The 22,167-nt window shown below is 46.0% G+C and overlaps 2 protein-coding genes across 2 annotated transcripts in view; one reads left to right on the forward strand and one right to left on the reverse strand.

Annotated features, from left to right (window-relative positions):
- Positions 1–507, reverse strand: part of LOC137371492 (collagen alpha-2(IV) chain-like) — a 288,991-nt gene extending 288,484 nt beyond the window's left edge. The window contains exon 1 of the mRNA XM_068034179.1: positions 228–507. The gene's annotated coding sequence lies outside the window, so the exon portion shown is untranslated. The remainder of the gene's footprint in view (positions 1–227) is intronic.
- Positions 508–2,070: 1,563 nt separating this feature from the next.
- Positions 2,071–22,167, forward strand: part of LOC137371494 (collagen alpha-1(IV) chain-like) — a 230,441-nt gene continuing 210,344 nt past the window's right edge. The window contains exon 1 of the mRNA XM_068034182.1: positions 2,071–2,369. Coding sequence (XP_067890283.1) covers positions 2,295–2,369 — 75 coding nt within the window. The 5' untranslated portion in view covers positions 2,071–2,294. The remainder of the gene's footprint in view (positions 2,370–22,167) is intronic.

Here is a 22,167-nt window from a genome sequence, read left to right on the forward strand (position 1 = left end):
GCCCTGAGGTGTCAGCTTGTGTGTGTGTTCTATTCCGGGAGGCTACTCCACAATCACAGTGCAGTCATTATCTTTACTCAATGACTGTCAGTATGGAGTTACCTAAAGTCACTGCACCTCCCGGAGGGTCAATCTCAGCATCTGACCCTGTCCTCTGGCAGCTCCGCACACTAACACACCGAGCAACACTCACATCCTCCAGTATAACTTCACTCAGTGTCACTCACCGCTGCCTCTAAGCTCTGTGTCTGGGCCAGGAGCAGGACAGCTGGAAGTAGCCAGCAGAACATCAAGCAAAACATCGGCTCGACTCTTCCAGTGTCTGGACTTTACATTGAGACAGTGATCACAGCACCCAGGTGGAGAAGATCGCTGTAGGGAATGTTCTGCCTCTTCTGGCTCCTCCAGCAGCTTTGTTGAAGTAAAGTTACAGAGTGGAGCTGTTCCTCAGTGAGTCGGAGCAGAGATTGCCAGTGCCTGGGAAACTGCTGTCTCTTTCCAGTTTACACTCCGCCCACTCTCAGCTCCTTCCAGCAGCTCCAGCCTTAAAACACATTGCACAGGGAGAAGGGAATCAGCATTAACCCTTCGGGGACTGGCTCCATTTTCAGCACTCACTTCAAAGGTTTTTCGACACATCCTCACTGTTGAAACTGTTACATTACTAATGTCGTTGCACATACGCATTTGCCTCATCTGATACTGTGCTGCTGATAGACAAATCCATATCACTGAGATGTATATAATATATATGCTGGAAGAACCTAACCAGTGTGGAGAACTTTGGTGAGAAAGAATTTAGGAAGAATATTTCTTTTGTTGGAGGAATCAATGCTTTGTCACAGAGGGAGTTTGTATAATGATCAAACACCAGAGCCTCCAATATAAAATCAATAGTGTAACCATTTCAAACACAAGGAGTTTGCTAACTAAAACAGTGTGACTTAAAATATTCTACATTTTTCTACTTTATTTTAATCCTTCGTGAGTCTCAAGGTTTCTATAGTACATTAAAAAATCAAATTGTTATCCCCTGGGTGTTAAACCATCCAAAATACAGGTCAGCAGGGGCTCAGTGGCCAGCAATCTCACCTCGGAAGTATGAGATTGTGGGTTCCAAACCCACTCCAAAGTCTCCAGCACAAAATCCATGTTGGCATTCCCAGTGCAGTAATAAGGGAGTGCCACAGTGTCAGAGGGTCAGTACTGAGGGAGTGCTGCACTGTCGGAGGGTCAGTACTAAGGGAGTGCTGCACTGTCGGAGGGTCAGTACTGAGGGAGTGCTGCACTGTCGGAGGGTCAGTACTAAGGGAGTGCTGCACTGTCGGAGGGTCAGTCCTGAGGGAGTCCTGCACTGTCGGAGGGTCAGTACTGAAGGAGTGCTGCAGTGTCAGAAGGTCAGTACTGAGGGAGTGCTCCACTGTGAGAGGGTCAGTACTGAGGTAGAGCTGCACTGTCAGAGGGTCAGTACTGAGGGAGTGCTGTACTGTCAGAGGATCCGTACTGAGGGAGTGCTGCACTGTTGGAGGGTCAGTACTGAGGGAGTGCTGCACTGGTGGAGGGTCAGTACTGAGGGAGCGCCGCACTGTCAGAGGGTCAGTACTGAGGGAGCGCCGCACTGTCGGAGGGTCAGTACTGAGGGAGCGCCGCACTGTCGGAGGGTCAGTACTGAGGGAGTGCTGCACAGGTGGAGGTGCTGCTGTTCCGATGCGATATTAAATCGAGGGATCTTTCTCAACTCTCACATGAATGCACAAGATCCTATGGCACTATTTGAAAGGTGACTTCTCTCTGGTGTCCTACACAACATCTATCCCTCAACCAAAAATCACCAAAACAAGATTCTTTGGTCATTTTCACATTGCTGTGGGAGCTTGTCATGTACAAATTGGGTGATGTTTCCCACATTAAACAGTGACAATACTTCATTGCCTGGAAAGTGCTTTGAGGTGCCCAGTGGTCATGAAAAGTGCCATATAAATGCAAGTCATTCCTTTGTTGAAAATGGAGCCAGTCCCCGAAGGGTTAATGCTGATTCCCTTCTCCCTGTGCAATGTGTTTTAAGGCTGGAGCTGAGAGTGGGCGGAGTGTAAACTGGAAAGAGACAGCAGTTTCCCAGGCACTGGCAATCTCTGCTCCGACTCACTGAGGAACAGCTCCACTCTGTAACTTTACTTCAACAAAGCTGCTGGAGGAGCCAGAAGAGGCAGAACATTCCCTACAGCGATCTTCTCCACCTGGGTGCTGTGGTCACTATCTCAATGTAAAGTCCAGACACTGGAAGAGTCGAGCCGATGTTTTGCTTGATGTTCTGCTGGCTACTTCCAGCTGTCCTGCTCCTGGCCCAGACACAGAGCTTAGAGGCAGCGGTGAGTGACACTGAGTGAAGTTATACTGGAGGATGTGAGTGTTGCTCGGTGTGTTAGTGTGCGGAGCTGCCAGAGGACAGGGTCAGATGCTGAGATTGACCCTCCGGGAGGTGCAGTGACTTTAGGTAACTCCATACTGACAGTCATTGAGTAAAGATAATGACTGCACTGTGATTGTGGAGTAGCCTCCCGGAATAGAACACACACACAAGCTGACACCTCAGGGCAGTGATGGTCCTGGTGAGAAATTCACCAATCACAGGGCAAACAGTAAATCAACCCTGTTACAGCGCTGGGAGCCCTAACACAGACTGCTGAATGATGGAGATAGTTTGAGCTGTTCTTAATTGAGTTGCTGTGACTCTGGAGGGTGTCCTCTGTTTGAGATGCCTGTCAGTGAGCGCGCAGGAGTGTGTCTGTGTGTGTGGGTGGAGGAGGGTGTGTGTGGGGTGTGGGTGTAGGGGGGGATGTGGAGGGTGTGTGTGGGGTGTGGGTGTGGGGGGGGGGGTGTGGAGGGTGTGTGTGGGGTGTGGGTGTGGGGGGTGTGTGTGGGTGTGGGTGTGTTTGTGGGTTTGTGGGTTTGTGGGTGTGGGTGGGTATGAGGGGTGTGTGTGTGTGTGGGTGTGTGGGGGTGAAGAGGGTATGTGGGTGGAAGATGTGTCAGTGTGTGTCTGGGGTGTGTGTGGGTGGGTGTGGGGCGTGTCTTGGGGTGGGGGTGGGTATGAGCTGTGTGTGGGTGTAGAGGGTTTGGACACTGCCTGGGGGTGTAAGCATTTGCCCTTCCCTCTCAGGCAATGATATTCTGGGTCTAATTGTGAGGCATTTACCCCCCTGAAATGGGCACTGTGTCTCCCTGGGTGCAGTGATAGTGAGGGCCATGTGACCAGAGGCTGGTACTTTCATTGCACTCATCCCACGTGGGATTGGGACCCTCCCGAGGTGAGGTAAATAACCCCATGAATGGCTGGTGGAGCGAGTCTCCACTCTGTAAACACTGAAGAGAGAGCTGGGCCTGTTCCTGACTGGACAACACCAACAACAACTTGTATTTCTATAGCTCCTTTAATGTAATAAAACGTCCCAAGTTGCTTCACAGGAGCTTAGTATAGCAAAATGTGATGCTGAGCCACGTAAGGAGATATTCGGTCAGGTGACCAAAAGCTTGGTCAAAGAGGTAGGTTTTAAGGAGTGTTATAAAGGAGGAGAGAGAGGTGGAGAGGTTTAGGGGGGAATTCCAGAGCTTGGAGCCCAGGCAGCTGAAGACACGGTAGCTGATGGTAGAGTGATTAAAATCAGGAATGCTCAAGAGGCCAGAATTGGAGGAGAGCAGATATCTCGGAGGGTTGTGGGCTGGAGGAGATTACAGAGATAGGGAGAGGGGATGTGACCATGGCTGGGTTTCTGGCTGGACTTGTTCCTGCCTGAATGGGTTTATGTCTGGGGCGCTATCCTGTATGATATAAGGTGTGTAGAATGCCCGTTAAAGACAGGGATGGTCAGGGTAGATTCCATTGCCGAATGGGAATGAAAAGGAACTCTTCCCCTGATTGTCCGTGGGTTTCTATCTGGGTTTTTTGCTTCCACCTGATGGCTGATTGTCAGGATGTTTAACCACATTGCTTCAGGCACCTGTCAGGCAGCCTGGATGGGCTTTTCCTGCCTGTTATACCAGAATGTTGGTAGCTGTGCTGAATCAGGAAGCTGTGCTGAAGTCTCTGTTTATTTGACAGTCTCGTGTTCCTATCTTTCTTTATTAGTGATGATGATCTCTAGTGGGAACCCTAACAATGACTGGAGCTCTGATTTCCCTATACAGTTGGCACTCATGAGTTCTCTAAACCCCGCCAGTGCCTCTGTTGTACCCCTGACAGACCTGTTCTAGCATTCTCCTAACACTCTCTAAGATAGCTGAAGAGCTATTGGAGGACTCGGAGCAGAAAGGGGGTCCCTGGGCGTTCAGAGTGGGCCTCAATTTCCACTCGCTCCAGGATAACCCTATCCCAGGATAAAAGTGTCTCAATCTCCAGCACCAGCACAAGGGTCTGATCTCTGTTCCACAGATCCCTGCTTCACAGTGGTGGCAATCAGACACGCACTGTACGAGGAACTGCAGCAGCAAACTGGCAGTGCATCACCTGCTCACACAGCACACCGAGGCACTCCTCCTTTTCGTGCCTCCTCTGCACTCACTTTTCATTTTTGCTAAACTCATTCAGTCAATGATTTAAAAAAACACAAAAACAGTATTTGGCCTGTTAGAAGCTCCAGAATCCCCTCCCTAAACCACTCCACCTCTCTCCTGTCCGGAATCCCCTCCCTAAACCACTCCACCTCTCTCCTGTCCGGAATCCCTTCCCTAAACCACTCCACCTCTCTCCTGTCCGGAATCCCCTCCCTAAACCACTCCACCTCTCTCCTGTCCGGAATCCCCTCCCTAAACCACTCCACCTCTCTCCTGTCCGGAATCCCTTCCCTAAACCACTCCACCTCTCTCCTGTCCGGAATCCCCTCCCTAAACCACTCCACCTCTCTCCTGTCCGGAATCCCCTCCCTAAACCACTCCACCTCTCTCCTGTCCGGAATCCCCTCCCTAAACCACTCCACCTCTCTCCTGTCCGGAATCCCCTCCCTAAACCACTCCACCTCTCTCCTGTCCAGAATCCCCTCCCTAAACCACTCCACCTCTCTCCTGTCCGGAATCCCTTCCCTAAACCACTCCACCTCTCTCCTGTCCGGAATCCCCTCCCTAAACCACTCCACCTCTCTCCTGTCCGGAATCCCCTCCCTAAACCGCTCCACCTCTCTCCTGTCCGGAATCCCCTCCCTAAACCACTCCACCTCTCTCCTGTCCGGAATCCCCTCCCTAAACCACTCCACCTCTCTCCTGTCCGGAATCCCCTCCCTAAACCACTCCACCTCTCTCCTGTCCGGAATCCCCTCCCTAAACTACTCCACCTCTCTCCTGGTCTCTCCTCCCTGAAGTCACTCTTTAAAATCTACCTCTTTGAAAAAGTGTTTGATCACCTGACCCTAATATTGCCTTAAGTGGCTCGATGTCAAAATCTGTTTGATAATCGCTCCTGTGATGCAACTTGGGGCGGTTTACTATGTTAAACAGCGCTATACAAATGACATTTGTTATTGTTTTTGCCTATTATCATCATAGATGTGTTGGTGTTAGCACTGGGAGTGTGTGTGTGTGAGAGTATGTGAGCGTGTGTGAGAGTGTGTGTGTTTGAGAGTCAGTGTGTGTGTGAGAGTATGTGTGAGTGTGTGTGTGTGAGTGTGAGTGTGAGAATGAGTGTGAGTATGAGTATGAGTATGTGTGTGTGAGTGTGTGTGTAATTGTGAGTATGTGTGTGTGAGTGTGTGTGTAATTGTGAGTGTGTGTGTGTGTGTATGTGAATGTGTGAGTGTGAGTATGTGATCATGTGTGAGTGTGAGTATGTGTGTGAGTGTAAGTGTGCATGTGAGTGTGAGTGTGTGTGATTGTGAGTGTGTGAGTGTATGAGTGAGTGTGTGAGTGTGTGTGTGTGAGTATGAGTGTGTGAGTGTGTGTGAGTGTGAGTGTGTGTGTGAGTATGTGTGTGAGTGTGTGTGTGTGAGTATGTGTGTGAGTGTGTGAGTATGTGTGTGAGTGTGTGTGTGAGTATGTGTGTGTGTGTGTGAGTGTGAGTATGAGTATAAGTGTGCTTGTGAGCGTGTGTGAGTGTGAGTATGAGTGTGAGTATGCGTGTGAATGTGTGTGTGAGTGTGTGTGTGAGTATGAGTGTGAGTGTGTGTGTGAGTGTGTGTGTGTGTGTGAGTATGTGTGTGAGTATGTGTGTGAGTGTGAGTGTGTGTGTGTATGTGTGTGTGTGTGTGTGAGTGTGAGTATGTGTATAAGTGTGCTTGTGAGTGTGTGTGAGTGTGAGTATGAGTGTGTGTGAGTATGAGTGTGAGTATGCGTGTGAGTGTGTGTGTGAGTGTGTGTGTGAGTGTGTGTGTGTGAGTATGTGTATAAGTGTGCTTGTGAGTGTGTGTGAGTGTGAGTATGAGTGTGTGTGAGTATGAGTGTGAGTATGCGTGTGTGTGTGTGTGTGTGTGTGTGTGTGTGAGTGTGTGTGTGAGTGTGTGTGTGTGTGTGAGTGTGAGTATGTGTGTGAGTATGTGTGTGAGTGTGTGTGTGAGTGTGTGTGTGTGAGTGTGTGTGTGTGTGAGTGTGAGTGTGTGAGTATGTGTGTGTGAGTGTGTGTGTGTGTGTGAGTGTGTGAGTATGTGTGTGTGTGTGTGAGTATGTGTGTGAGTGTGTGTGTGTGTGTGTGTGAGTGTGAGTATGAGTATAAGTGTGCTTGTGAGTGTGAGTATGTGTGCGAGCATGTGTGAGAGTGTGTGAGTATGACTATGAGTGTGAGTACGTGTGAGTAAGTATAAGTGTGAGTGTGAGTGAGTGAGTGTGAGAATGTGTGTGAGTATGAGTGTGTGTGTGTGTGTGTGTGTGAGTGTGAGTATGTGTGTGAGTGTGTGAGTATGTGTGTGAGTGTGTGTGTGTGAGTGTGTGTGTGTGTGTGTGTGTGAGTGTGAGTATGTGTGTGAGTGTGTGAGTATGTGTGTGAGTGTGAGTGTGTGTGTGTGAGTGTGTGTGTGTGTGTGTGTGAGCGTGTGTGTGTGAGTGTGTTCAAGATGTGACTGTTGCCTGGTGCTGCATTTTGTTTGACCAATGGAATTGGATAGATTGATCTTTTGGGACAAATAACCTGTTTCTGTTTTGTACTATTCTATATAATCCTATCTGGAGCTTTGCATTGTTGGGGTCTAGTCTTTGGGATTGTAGAGCATTCACTGCCTTTGTACTTTCCATGGTTCGCATAGAGAACTCAGGGTGCGGTGATGGGAGGGCCGGGTTGGTGAGAGAGAGAGAGAAACGGAGATTGAGGGCGTGAGAGAGACAGACAGACAGACAGCGAGAGGAGCAGAGGCAGAGAAAGACAGCCAAACAGACAGAGAAAGAAGCAGAACGAGAGATAGAGACAGACAGAGAAATAGAGAGAAAAAGTGAGATATATATAGAGAGAAAGAGAGATAGAGACAGCCAGAAACAGAGAGACAGACAGACAGACATTGAGAGAGAGAGACAGAGAAACAGAGGAAAAAGATATATGTAGTAAGAAAAAGAAAGAGAGACAGACATAGAGATAGAGAGCAAAAGAGACAGAGATGCAGAAGGAAGGAGAGAGGCAAAGAGAGACAGGGACAGAGACAAAAGGAAGAGAGTGAGAATGTGAGAGACAGTCTGAGTGAGAGACAGACAGACAGAGAGTGTGAGAGAGACAGAGAGAGGGAGTGTGAGAGAGACAGAGAGAGGGAGTGTGAGAGTTCACAATGTTCATGAAAGCATTGTGTAAGGGACAAGAACAGCAATTCCAGAAACTGGAGCAGTCATTGGGCTGAGGCATTTGTTGCCAGAAATCAGCAAGGCCCCTGCTGTAGAGAAATGCTTTTATTCCTGATTAGTTATGGAACTAATTTTACAAACTGGCACCGGAGGCGGGCAGGGATCAGCGCTGGCAGCTCAGTGAGGCTGGTAGGAATGTCTGGAGGACCTCACTGAGTTACGGATCCTGACTCCCAGGGGAAAGGTTCGGTGTGGCAGTTTGCCTCAGTACCGGTCACCAATCAGGCAAATTTTACAAGTTTGCTGCTCCCATTAATCTCAGATGGAAATCATTGGAGGCCACAGGTCAGATATCAACATCTACACCCAATCTCCTGAAATGAGAGCCAAATGGGTTCACCTGAGTAATGAAACACACCCCTTAGTCTCTGCCCTGTCAGCAACAGTGACCGAATGGTGATGCTACTGGCTCCGGGTTCCAGTCCCACTGCAACAACTGAATTCAATAAATCTTGAAATAAAAGCAGAAGTTACTGGAAATGCTCAGCAGGTCTGGCAGCATCTGTGGAGAGAGAAGCAGAGTTAACGTTTCAGGTCAGTGACCCCCTTCATCAGAACTGGCAAAGGTTAGAAATGTAATGGGTTTTAAGCAAGTGAAGGGAAGGGGGTGGGAGAGAGAACAAAGGGGAAGGTGTTTGATAGGGGCAGAGGGAGATTAAATAACAAAGCTGTCCTGGGACAAAGGCAAAGCGTGTGTTAATGCTTGTGCTGAAAGAAATCAATCAATCTTGTTTGTTTGTGACTGGCACCAGAAAAGTTGCTGTTTGTTCCGACATTGCCAGGGGTTGAGCTGCACAATTGAGGATGAGATCCAGGAGTCCTCGCTATAAAGCTGCATGGTCAGATACAATGGAGAGTTCACCTGAACTCCCCCAGGCCTGTGACCAGGTACTGGGGGTCTTTATAATGCTCACAGTCTGTTGAGGACCCCTACCCCAACTCCCTGTGAGGCAGCTCCCAGCAGGTCACCCCACTTCAGAATAGCAGGGACTTAAAAACACACATCACCATGTAACAGAAAACATCGGTGTCTCTGCTCTTTCCCGTCTCTAAACCTTTGTTTGTTTGTCTCTATCTTTTTCTCTCTCTTTCACCCTCTCTCTATGTCTCTTTGCCATCTTTTTTTCTGTCTCTCTATTTCTTGCTCTGCCTCTGTTTCTCTCCCTTTCTCTCTGTCTCTATCTCTTTCTCTCTGTTTCTGTCTCTCTGTTTCTCTCCCTCTTTCTGTGTCTGCATGTGTGTCTCTCTCATTCTCTCTATCTCCATTTCTCCCTCTCTCTCTCTCTTTAAGGAATGTTAAGGGACAGTAGGAGTTAAGGTACATCAACCATGATCTTGTTGAATGCTAGAATAGGCTTGAGGGGCCAAATGGTCTATGCCTGTTCCTATTTCTTATGTTTTTTCTCTATGTCTTTTTGATTGTGTCTGAAGTTAGTTTCCATGTGTACATCGATGACACCCAGCTCTACCTCACCACCATCCCTCTCCACTCCTCCACTGTCTCGAAATTATCAAACTGTTTATCTGACAACTAGTGCTGGATGAGCAGAAATTTCCTCCAAATAAATATTGGGAAGTCTGAAACCATTGTTTTCGGTCCCTGCCCCAAACTCCACTCCCTAGTTACTGATTCCATCCCTCTCCCTGGCATCAGTCTGAGGCTGAACTAGACTGTTCACAACCTTGCTGTCATATAAGATGAGCTTCCAACCACATATCTGGATCATCACTAAGATTGCCTATTTCCACCTCCGTAACATAACCCGACTTCGCCCCTGTCTCAGCTCATCTGCTGCTGAAACCCTCGTTCATGCCTTCGTTACCTCTGGACTTGACTATTCCAACGCACTCCTGGCCAGTCTCCCACATTCTATAAACTTGAGGTCATCTAAAACTCTGTTGCCTGTGTCTTAACTCACAACAAGTCCTGTTCACCTATCACCCCTGTACTTCCTGACCTAATTGGGTCCCGGTCAAGCAATGCCTTGACTTTAAAATTCTCCTTCATCCCTGGAACCATTCTTGTGAATCTTTTCTGCACCCTCTCTAAAGCCTTCACATCCTTCCGAAAGTGTGGTGTCCAGAATTGGACACAATATTCCAGTTGAGGCAGAGCCGGTGTTGTATAGCTTTCTTGCTTTGTACTCTGTGCCTCGATTTATAAAGCCCAGGAACTCACATGCCTTTTGAACCACTTTCTCAATCTACCCTGCCACCTTCCAGTGATTTGTGTACATATACCCCCAGGTGTCTCTGTTCCTGCACCCGCTTTATTTTATATTGCCTCTCCTTGTTCTTCCTATCAAAATGTATCGTTTCACACTTCTTTGCATTCAATTTCAGCTGCTATATGTCCTCCCACAATCCTCCTCATAGTTCACAATACTTCCATGTTTTGTGCCATCTGCAAATTTTGAAATTGTGTCCTGTGCACCCAAGGCTAAGTCATTAATATCGATCAAGAAAAGCTGTGATCCTAACACCCACTGTATACCTTCCTCCTGTCTGAAAAACAACGGTTCACCACTACTCTCTGTTTCCTGTCACTCAGCCGATTTTGTATCCATGCTGCTACTGTTACTTTTATTCCATGTGTTTCAATTTTGCTGACAAGCCTGTTTGTGGCAGTTTATCAAACACTTTTGGAAGTCATAGAGTTATACAGCACGGAAACAGGCCCTTCAGCCCATCGTGTCCGTGCCGGCCATCAAGCACCTAACTTTTCTCATCCCATTTTCCAGCACTTGGCCCATAGCCTTGTATGCTATGGCGTTTCAAGTGCTCATCTAAATACTTCTTAAATGTTGTGAGAGTTCCTGCCTCTACCACCCCTTCAGGCAGTGTGTTCCAGATTTCACTATCTGAGTGAAAAAAAATTTCCTCAAATCCCCTCTAAACCTCCTGTCCCTTACCTTAAATCTATGCCCCCTTGTTATTGGCCCCTCCACTAAGGGAAAAGGTTTCTTCCTATCTAACCTATCAATGCCCCTCATAATTTTGTATACCTCAATCATGTCCCCCCTCAGCCTTCTCTGCTCTAAGGAAAACAATCCCAGCCTATCCAGTGTCTCTTCATAGCTGAAATGCTCCAGCCCAGGCAACATCCTGGTGAATCTCCTCTGCACCCTCTCCAGTGAAATCACATCCTTCCTATAGTGTGGTGCCCAGAACTGTACTCAGTACTCCAGCTGCAGCCTAACTAGTGTTTTATACAGCTCCATCATAACCTCCCTGCTCTTATATTCTATGCCTTAGCTAATGAAGGCAAGTATCCCGTATGCCTTCCTAACCACCTTATCTACCTGTGCTGCTGCCTTCAGTGATCTATGGACAAGTACACCAAGATCCCTCTGACCCTCTGTACTTCCTAGTGTCCTACCATCCATTGTATATTCCCTTGCCTTGTTAGTCCTCCCAAAATGCATCACCTCACACTTCTCAGGATTAAATTCTATTTGCCACTGCTCCGCCCATCTTACCCACCCATCTATAGCGTCCTGTAATGTAAGACTTTCCTCCTCACTATTTACAACACCACCAATTTTCATGTCATCTGTGAACTTACTGATCATACCTCCTATATTCACGTCTAAATCATTAACGTACACTACAAACAGCAAGGGTCCCAGCACCGATCCCTGTGGTACACCACTGGTCACAGGCTTCCAATCGCAAAAACAGCCCTCGACCATTACCCTCTACTTCCTGCCACTAAGCCAATTTTGGATCCAATTTGCCAAATTGCCCTGGATCCCATTGGCTGTTACCTTCTTAACCAATCTCTCATGCAGGACCTTATCAAAAGCCTTACTGAAGTCCATGTAGACTACATCTACTGCTTTACCCTCATCTACACATCTACTCACCGCCTCAAAAAATTCAATCAAGTTAGTTAGACATGATCTCCCCATGACAAAGCCATGCTGACTATTCTTGATTAATCCCTGCCTCTCCAAGTGGAGATTAATCCTGTCCCTCAGAAATTTTTCCAATAGTTTCCCAACCACTGATGTTAGACTCACCGTCCTGTAATTACCTGGTTTATCCCTGCTACCCTTCTTGAATAATGGCATCACATTCACTGTCCTCCAGTCCTCTGGCACCTCCCCCGTGGCCAGAGAGGATTTGAAAATTTGTGTCAAAGCCCCTGTTATCTCCTTCCTTGCCTCACATAACAGCCTGGGATACATCTCATCTGGGCCTGAGGATTTACCCACTTTTAAGCCTGCTAAAACAGCTAATACTTTCTCCCTTTCAATGCTAATATGTTCAAGTATATCAAAATCCCCCTCCCTGATCTCTACACCTACATCATCTTTCTCCATAGTGAACACAGATGAAAAGTAATCATTTAAAACCTCACCTATGTCCTCCGGCTCACAGATTGCCACTTTGGTCCCTAATGGGCCCTACTCTTTCCCTGGTTATCCTCTTGCTCTTAATATACTTATAAAACGCCTTAGGATTTTCCTTTATCTTGCCCACCAGTGTTTTTTCATGTCCCCTCTTTGCTCTCCTGATTACTTTTTTAAGTACCCCCCTACACTTTCTGTACTCCTCTAGTGCCTTCGCTGTTTTCAGAGCTTGGGATCTGCCATAAGCCTCCTTTTTTTTCCTTATCTAATCCTCTATATCCCTTGACATCCAGGGTTCCCTAGACTTGTTGGTCCAACCCTTCACCTTAACGGGTACATGTTGGCTCTGAGCTCTCACTATTTCCTCTTTGAATGACTCCCACTGGTCTGATGTAGACTTTTCTACAAGTAGCTGCTCTCAGTCCACTTTGACCAGATCTTGTTTTATCATATTGAAATCAGCCTTCCCCCAAATTGGTACCTTTATTTCCGGTCCATTTTTGTCCTTTTCCATAACTACTTTAAATCTTAGAGTTATGGTCACTATCCCCGAAATGCTCCCCCACTGACACTTCTACCACTTGTCCGGCTTCATTCCTTAGGATTAGGTCCAGTGCTGCCCCTTCTCTAGTCGGACTTTCTACGTACTGGCTCAAAAAGCTCTCCTGTATGCATTTTAAGAATTCTGCCCCCTTTAAGCCTTTTGCACTAAGACTATCCCAGTTGATATTGGGGAAGTTGAAATCCCCTATTATTATTACCCTAATATTTTTACACCTCTCTGAGATTTGCCTACATATCTGCTCCTCTATCTCTCTCTGACTGTTTGGGAGAGTCTAAAACTAGGGGGCCATAAATATAAGACAGTGACTAATAAATCGAATAGGGAATTCAGCAGAAACTTCTTTACCAAGAGAGTGGTTTGAATGTGGAACTCACTACCACAGGGACTGGTTGAGGTGAATAGTGTAGATACATTTAAGGGGAAGTTGAATATACAATTGAAGGAGAAAGGAACAGAAAGGATATGTTGATTGGGTGAGATGAAGAGGGGGCGGAGGAGGCTTGTGTGGAGCATTAACACTGACACAGATCCGTTGGGCCGAATGGCCTGTTTCTGTGCTGTAAAATTCTATTGCAGAATGTTTGCAGTGGGTGTGACTGCGATTAACAGCACAGAAGTCAGAGCAATGACCCAAACATCTCAAGAATTTCCAGAGAGAGAATGTTGCAGAACACATTTGTATACAAAATACTGTCAGTAATAAGTGGGTGGTTAAAGCATGGACAGATTGGCTGCTGCAGTCCCTATATTACAAGAGTGTCTACACTCCAAATCTAACACATACGAACATACGAATTGGGAGCAGGAGTAGGCCATTCGGCCCCTCAAGCCTGCTCCGCCATTCAACAAGATCATGGCTCATCTCATATTAACTTTGACTCCACATTCCCACCTACCCCCGATAACCTTCCACCCTCTTGCTTATCAAGAATGTATTTACCTCTGCCTTAAAAATATTCAAAGACTCTGCTTCCACCGCCTTTTGAGGAAGAGAATTCCAAAGACTCACAACCCTCTGAGAGAAAATATTTTTCCTCACCTCTGTCTTAAATGGGCAACAAGATTGTCCAACAAGAGGATACATCCTTTCCACCTCCACCCTGTCAAGACCCCTCAGGTTCTCACATGTTTCAATCAAGTCGCCTCTTACTCTTCTAAATTCCAGCGGATACAAGCCTAGCCTGTCCAATCTTTCCTCCTAAGTGTGAGGTTCTTGAGCAGATTGTCATAGGGAGTGAAAAGGTATTGGAGGTATTGGCAGGCTTAAAAGTGGACAAATCTCCAGGTTCGGATGATTTGTGTCCCAGGATGCTGTGGGAGGCGAGGGTGGAGATTGCAGGGGCTCTGACCCAAATTTTTAATTCCTCTCTGGCCACGGGGGAGGTGCCAGAGGACTGGAGAACAGCTAATGTGGTCCCACTATTTAAGAAAGGTTGTAGAGATAAGCCAGGGAACTACAGACCAGTGAGTCTCACGTCAGTGGTAGGGAAACTATTGGAGAAAATTCTGAAGGAGAGAATCTATCACCACTTGGAGAGGCGAAATTTGATTAGGAATAGTCAGCATGGCTTTGTCAGAGGGAGGTCATGCCCAACAAACTTGATTGAATTTTCTGAGCATGTGACCAGGTGTGTAGATGAGGGTAGTGCAGTTGATGTAGTTTACATGGATTTCAGCAAAGCCTTTGACAAGGTCCCACATGGGAGACTTATCAAGAAAGCAAATGTACATGGGATACAGGGTAACTTGATAAGGTGGATTCAAAATTGGCTTAGCTATAGGAGACAGAGAGTGATGACAGATGGCTGTTTTAGTGACTGGAAGCCAGTGTCCAGTGGCATACCACAGGGATCTGTGCTGGGTCCCCTATTGTTTGTCATTTATATAAACAACATAGATGACTATGTGGGGGGTAGGATCAGTAAGTTCGCGGATGACACAAAGATTGGCCGAGTGGTTAACAGTGAGTTTGAGTGTCTTGGGTTACAGGAAGATATAGACTGGATGGTCAAATGGGCAGAAAAGTGGCAGATGGAATTTAACCCTGAAAATTGTGAGGTGATACACTTTGGAAGGAGTAATGTGACACGGAAGTATTCAATGAATGGCCTGACACTGGGAAGTTCCGAGGAACAAAGGGACGTTGGCGTGTTTGTCCATGCATTTCTAAAGGCAGAAGGGCAGGTTAATAGGGTGGTGAAAAAGGCATATGGGACACTTGCCTTTATCAATCGAGGCATAGATTACAAAAGCAGGGAGGTCATGTTGGAGTTGTATAGAACTTTGGTAAGGCCACAGCTGGAGTACTGTGTGCAATTCTGGTCGCCACATTATAGGAAGGATGTGATTGCACTGGAAGGGGTGCAGAGGCGATTCACCGGGATGTTGCCTGGGATGGAATATTTAAGCTATGAAGAGAGGTTGGATAGGCTTGGCTTGTTTTCGCTGGAGCAGAGAAGACTGAGGGGTGACCTGATCGAGGTGTACAAGATTGAAGGGCATGGACAGGGTGGATAGGGAGCAGCTGTTCCCCTTAGTTGAAGGGTCAGTTACGAGGGGTCACAAGTTTAAGGTGAGGGGCAGGAGGCGTAAGGAGGATTTGAGGAAGAACTTTTTTACCCAGAGGGTGGTGACAGTCTGGAATGCACTGCCTGGGAGGGTGATAGAGGCAGGTTGCCTCACATCCTTTAAAAAGTACCTGGATGAGCACTTGGCACGTCATAACATTCAAGGTTATGGGCCAAGTGCTGGCAAATAGGATTAGGTAGACAGGTCAGGTGTCTTTAATGCATCGATGCAGACTCGATGGGCCGAAGGGCCTCTTCTGCACTCTATTATTCTGTGATTCTGTGAACACACACATTCCAGGTATTAGTCTAGTAAACCTTCTCTGTACTGCCTCCAACGCATTTACATCCTTCCTTAAATAAGGAGAACAGTGCTGTACACAGTACTCCAGATGTGGTCTCACCAATGCCCTGTATAACTGTACTTTTGTATTCAATTCTCCTCACGATAAATTGTTTTTTTAGTTAGTTAGTTAGTTAGAGATACAGCACTGAAACAGGCCCTTCGGCCCACCGGCCCACTGTGCCGACCATCAACCACCCATTTATACTAATCCTACACTAATTCCATATTCCTACCACATCCCCACCTGTCCCTATATTTCCCTACCACCTGCCTATACTAGGGGCAATTTATGATGGCCAATTTACCTACCAACCTGCAAGTCTTTTGGCTGTGGGAGGAAACCGGAGCACCCAGAGGAAACCCACGCAGACACAGGGAGAACTTGCAAACTCCACACAGGCAGTACCCAGAATTGAACCCGGGTCACTGGAGCTGTGAGGCTGCGGTGCTAACCACTGCGCCACTGTGCCGCCCTACTGCGCCACTGTGCCGCCCTGATAACATTCTATTAGCTTTCCTAATTATTTGCTGTACCTAAATACTAACCTTTTGTAATAAACATTCGGGCATCCACAACAGTGTGACTTCATTTCAAAAAGTTATATTTGTTCTCAGGATGTGGGTGTTGCTGGCAAGCATTTATTACCCATCCCGAGTTGCCCTTGAGAATCCCATGGGCTCCCTTCTTGAACTACCAGAAGTGGGTTTGATATAACTGTGTGTCTTGATCAGCCACTTAAGAGAGCTGTTCAGATTCAACCACGTTGCTGTGAGTTTGGAGTCACACATAGGCCCAGGTTAGGCAAAGGTGGCAGGTTTCCATCACTGAAGGACATTGGTGAACCAGTTGAGTTTTAATAACAATCTGACAGCTTCATGCTCACTTTTGCTGAGACCAGCTGTTTATTTCCAGATTTTTTTTCATGTCAAATTCTCATAGTGGGATTTCCCTCATATTGACTGGAATTTTAGTCCAGTTACATAATCACTAAACCACTGTATTCCTACACACTGCATAGACTCTCAATAGCAGCCACAATAGCTGTTTATCAGTCCAATAAACACTCAGGACTCTTGCTTTTCCTAATATATTAATGTCCTAGACTTTGGTGTACAGGGCACAATTTCAAATTTGCGGCTGATACAAAACTTGAAAGCATTGTGAACTGTGAGGAGGATAGTGTAGAACTTCAAAAGGACGTAGACAGGTTGGTGGAATGGGCGGAGAGGTAGCAGATGAAATTTAATGTAGAGAAGTGTGAAGTGATACATTTTGGTAGGATGAATGTGGAGAGACAATATAAAATAAAGGGTGCAATTCTAACAGGGGGTGCAGGAGCAGAGGGACATAGGAACATAGGAAATAGGAGCAGGGGTAGGCCATTCAGCCCCTTGGGCCTGCTCCGCCATTCAACCAAATCATGGCTGATCTTCTACCTCACCGCCATTTTCCCGCACTATCCCCATATCCCTTGATATCTTTAATATCTAGAAATCTATCGATCTCTGGCTTGAACATACTCAATAACTGAGCTTCCACAACCCTCTGGGGTAGAGAATTCCAAAGATTCACCAGCCTCTGAGTGAAGATATTCCTCCTCATCTCAGTCCTAAATGGCCTACCACTTATTCTGAGATTGTGTTCCCTGGTCTAGACCCTCAGCCAGGGGAAACATCCTTCCTGCATCTACCCTGTCGAGCCCTATAATGAGATCACCTCTCATTCTTCTAAACTCCAGAGAATACAGGCCCTGTCTCCTCAATCTCTCCTCATAGGACAATCCCACAATCCTGCCATCCCAGGGATCAGGACCTGGGTGTATATGTGCATAAATCATTGAAGGTAACAGGACAGGTTGAGAGAGCAGTTAATAAATCATACAGCACATAGGCTTCATTAATAGAGGTATAGAGTACAAGAGCAAGGTTATCATAAGGTTATATGATCATAAGATCATAAGAACTAGGAGCAGGAGTAGGCCGTCCGGCCCCTCGAGCCTGCTCCGCCATTCAATAAGATCATGGCTGATCTTTTCGTGGACTCAGATCCACTTACCCGCGCTCCCACCGTATCCCTTAATTCCTTTATTGTTCAAAAAGATATCTACCTTAGCTTTAAAGACGTTTACTGAAGAAGAGTCAACTACTTCACTGGGCAAGGAATTCCATAGATTAACAACCCTCTGGGTGAAGAAGTTCCTTCTTAATTCAGTCCTAAATCTGCTCCCTCTAATCTTGAGGCTATGCCCTCTTGTCCTAGCTTCACCTGCCAGTGGAAACATCCTCTCTACTTGTATCTTATCTATTCCCTTCATGATTTTATATGTTTCTATAAGATCCCCCCTCATTCTTCTGAACTCCAATGAATATAATCCCAATCTACTCAGTCTCTCCTCATAAACCAACCCCCTCAACTCCGGAATCAACCTAGTGAACCTCCTCTGCACCCTCTCCAGTGCCAGTATATCCTTTCTCAAGTAAGGAGACCAAAACGGAACACAGTACTCCAGGTGCGGCCTCACCAGTACCTTATACAGCTGCAACATAACCTCTCTGCTTTTAAACTCAATCCCTTTAGCAATGAAGGACAAAATTCCATTTGCCTTCCTAATTACTTGCTGTACCTGCAGACCAACCTTCTGCGATTCATGCACAAGGACACCCAGGTCCCTCTGCATAGCAGCATGCTGTAACTTTTTACCATTCAAGTAATAATCCTTTTTCCTGTTACTCCTACCGAAATGAATGACTTCACATTTATTAACATTGTATTCCATCTGCCAGACCTTTGCCCACTCACTCAATGTATCTATGTTCCTCTGCAAAGTTTCACAGTCATCTGCACACTTTGCTCTGCCACTCATCTTAGTGTCATCTGCAAACTTTGACACCCTACACGTGGTCCCCAACTCCAAATCATCTATATAAATTGTAAATAATTGCGGTCCCAACACCGATCCCTGAGGCACACCACTAGTGACTGATTGCCAACCAGAATAGCACTCATTTATCCCCACTCTCTGCTTCCTGTTAGTCAACCAATCCTCTATCCATGCTAATACTTAACCCCTAACACCATGCATCCTTATCTTATGCAGCAGCCTCTTGTGCGGCACCTTGTCGAAGGCCTTTTGGAAATCTAGGTACACCACATCCACTGGGTCCCCATTGTCCACCTTGCTCGTAATGTCATCATAGAATTCCAAAAGGTTTGTCAAGCATGATCTGCCCTTCATGAACCCATGCTGCGACTGCCCAACGGGACAATTTCTATCGAGATGCCCTGCTATTTCCTCCTTGATAATAGACTCAAGCATCTTCCCCACTACAGAGGTTAAGCTAATCGGTCTATAATTCCCCATCTTTTGTCTACCTCCCTTTTTAAACAGTGGCGTCACATCTGCTGTTTTCCAATCAACTGGGACTACCCCAGAGTCCAGCGAATTTTGGAAAATTACCATCAGTGCACCTGCTATTTCCCCCGCCATCTCTTTTAGTACCCTAGGATGCATTCCATCAGGGCCAGGAGACTTATCAATCCTTAGCTCCATTAGCTTGCCCAACACTACCCCTTCCGTAATAATGATTGTTTCCAGGTCCTCACCTACGTTCGTCTCTTTGTCAATTACTGGCATGTTATTAATGTCCTCCACTGTGAAGACCGATACAAAATACCTGTTCAATGCCTCGGCCATTTCATCATATCCCATAACTAAATTCCCCTTCTCATCCTCTAAAGGACCAATGTTTACTTTAGCCACTCTTTTTCGTTTTATATATTTATAGAAACTTTTGCTATCTGTCTTTATATTCTGTGCTAGTTTTTTCTCCTGTTCCATCTTACTTCTCTTTATAGCTCTTTTTGTAGCTTTCTGCTGACCTTTAAAGTTTTCCCAGTCTTCTAGTTTCATGCTGCTTTTAGCCACTTTGTATGCCTTCTTTTTCAATTTGATAGCCTCTCTTATTTCCTTAGACACCCATAGCAGATTACCCCTTTTCTTCCAGTCCTTCCTTTTCACTGGAATATACTTTTGCTGAGCACTTTGAAAAATTGCTTTGAAAGTCCTCCACTGCTCGTCAACTGTCCCACCGTAAAATCTTTGTTTCCAATCCACTTTAGCCAAGTCCTCCCTCATTCTATTGTAGTCCCCCTTGTTCAAGCACAGGACCCTGGTATTGGATTTTATCTTCACACTCTCCATCTGTATTCTAAATTCAACCATACTGTGATCACTCCTTCCAAGAGGATCCCTAACCATGAGGTCATTAATTATTCCTGTCTCATTACACAGTACTAGATCTAGGATAGCTTGCTCCCTTGTCGGTTCCATTACATTCTGTTCAAGAAAACTATCACGGATACACTCAACAAATTCCTCCTCAAGGCTACCCTGACTGAGCTGGTTCGACCAATCTACATGTAGATTAAAATCCCCCATGATAATTGCCGTACCATTTTTACAGGCATTATGTTAAACTTGTATAAAACACAGGTTCGGCCTCAACTGGAGTATTGTGTCCAGTTCTGGGCACCACACTTTAGGAAAGATGCGAAGGCGTGAGAGAGAGTGCAGAAAAGATTCATGAGAATGGTTCCGGGGATGAGGAACTTCAATTATGAAGATAGATTGGAGAAGTTGGGAATGTTTTTCTCAGATAAGAGAAGGCTGAGAGGAGATTTGATAGAGGTATTCAAAATGAGGGGTCTGTACAGAGTAAATAGGGAAAAACTGTTTGCACTGTTGGAAGGATCAAGAACGAGAGGGCACAGATTTAAAGTAATTGGCAAAAGAAACAATGGTGACATGAGGAAAGACGTTTTCACGTAGTGAGTTGTTAGGGTCTGGAATGCACTGCCTGAGAGTGTGGTGGAGGCAGCTTCAATCGAGGCATCCGAAAGGGAATCGGATTGTTTTTTGAAAAGGAAGAATGTGCAGGGCTACGAGAGAAGATGAGGGAATGGCACTAGTAAATTGCTCCTTTGGAGAACCAGCGCAGACAAGATGGGCCGAACGGCCTCCTTCTGTGCTGTAACAGTTCTGTGATTCTGTGATCACCAAATTCTTGTCGTATCACTTGTCATTCACTGCTTATCTGGATACACTCAGTGTCTGATAGAAATTACCCGGCTGCAGCTGATAGGGTTGAGACAGTGTAGAGCAGACTGTTCATTCACTCTAACAGGAGCTGGTGCTTCAGTTTAATGCAGAGCAGTGCAGTAATCACTGGAAAACCTTTCCTCTGACTCTTCCCTATAGCACTTGCTCATTGATGAGCAACGGAACACATGGTTTTATGAAATCAATCATCTCTTTAGATGGTTAAACGCATCTAATTCCTTATCAGAATTACGTTTAAAATGCAGAGTGGGTTGAATATATTCAGGACAATGTTCCTGAATCTTGTCCACAGGGAATGTGTATCAGGAAATCGTAGATGATTTTCCATCCATTAATTTTAACGGACTAAGATATGTGATGTCTGGACAAGATTTCTTGATACGTGCTCCTGACAGTGACGATCCATGTCTTGAACATTCCATCAAAGTATTCATCCTATTAGTGAGTCGCAAAGGATATGATTGATGGCCCATTTGAGGCTCACTTGTGACTATGTTGTTCAATGAGTTATCAGATCCACTCACATATGGGCTATAAATCAAACCTTTCCGAGTGTATCCTTCAGGTCCCTGTGACTTTTGCCTTTTATAATTTTTCTTGGAATATGAAGCCAGTTCTTTTCTTTCCAGTTCCTCAGTCCTCTGAGGTTCTACAGAACCTGGAAGGGAGGAAATGGTGCACGTTTAGTCTAGTGTGCAAAAGCTCCGATCTTCTGACAGAAACACACCAACCTTTTATTCATCATTTCCAGCAGCATTGTTAAGACTGGACTTCATTCCCAGCGAACACTCCTCCAATGCACAATCCCACACTGCCATCAAAACCATCCATAACTGTCCTCTTTCACTCTACAACAACAACTTGCATTTATATAGCACCTTTAAAGTAGTAAAATGTCTCAAGGACATATGACAAAAAGCTTGGTCAAAGAGGTAGGTTTGAAGCAGTGTCTTACAGGTGGAGAGCGAGAGGTGGAAAGATGGAAAGATTTAGGGAGGGAATTCCAGAGCTCAGGGCCCAGGCAGCTGAAGGCACAGCCGCCAATGGAAGGGTGATTAAATCAGGGATGAGAGGAGATGGAGGAAAAGTGGTAATGGCACTGTATTAGTAATCTAGAGGCCCAGGCTAATGCTCTTGGCCACAGGTTCAAATCCCACCACAGCAACTGGTGAAAGTTACAGTCAATGAATTAATAAATTAAATTAATTAATAAAATCTGGAATTGAAAGTTAGTCTCAGTAATGGTGCCATGAAACTATCATTCATTGTTGTTTTAAAAAACCCATCCGGTTCACTAATGCCCTTTAGGGAAGGAAATCTACTGTCCTTACCCAGTCTGGCCTACATGTGACTCCAGACTCACAGCAATGTGGTTGACTCTTAACTGCCCTCTGAAATGGCCTAGCAAGCC

Source organism: Heterodontus francisci, chromosome 6 (genome assembly GCF_036365525.1).
Source record: "Heterodontus francisci isolate sHetFra1 chromosome 6, sHetFra1.hap1, whole genome shotgun sequence".
Classification (NCBI taxonomy): Eukaryota; Metazoa; Chordata; class Chondrichthyes; order Heterodontiformes; family Heterodontidae; genus Heterodontus; species Heterodontus francisci.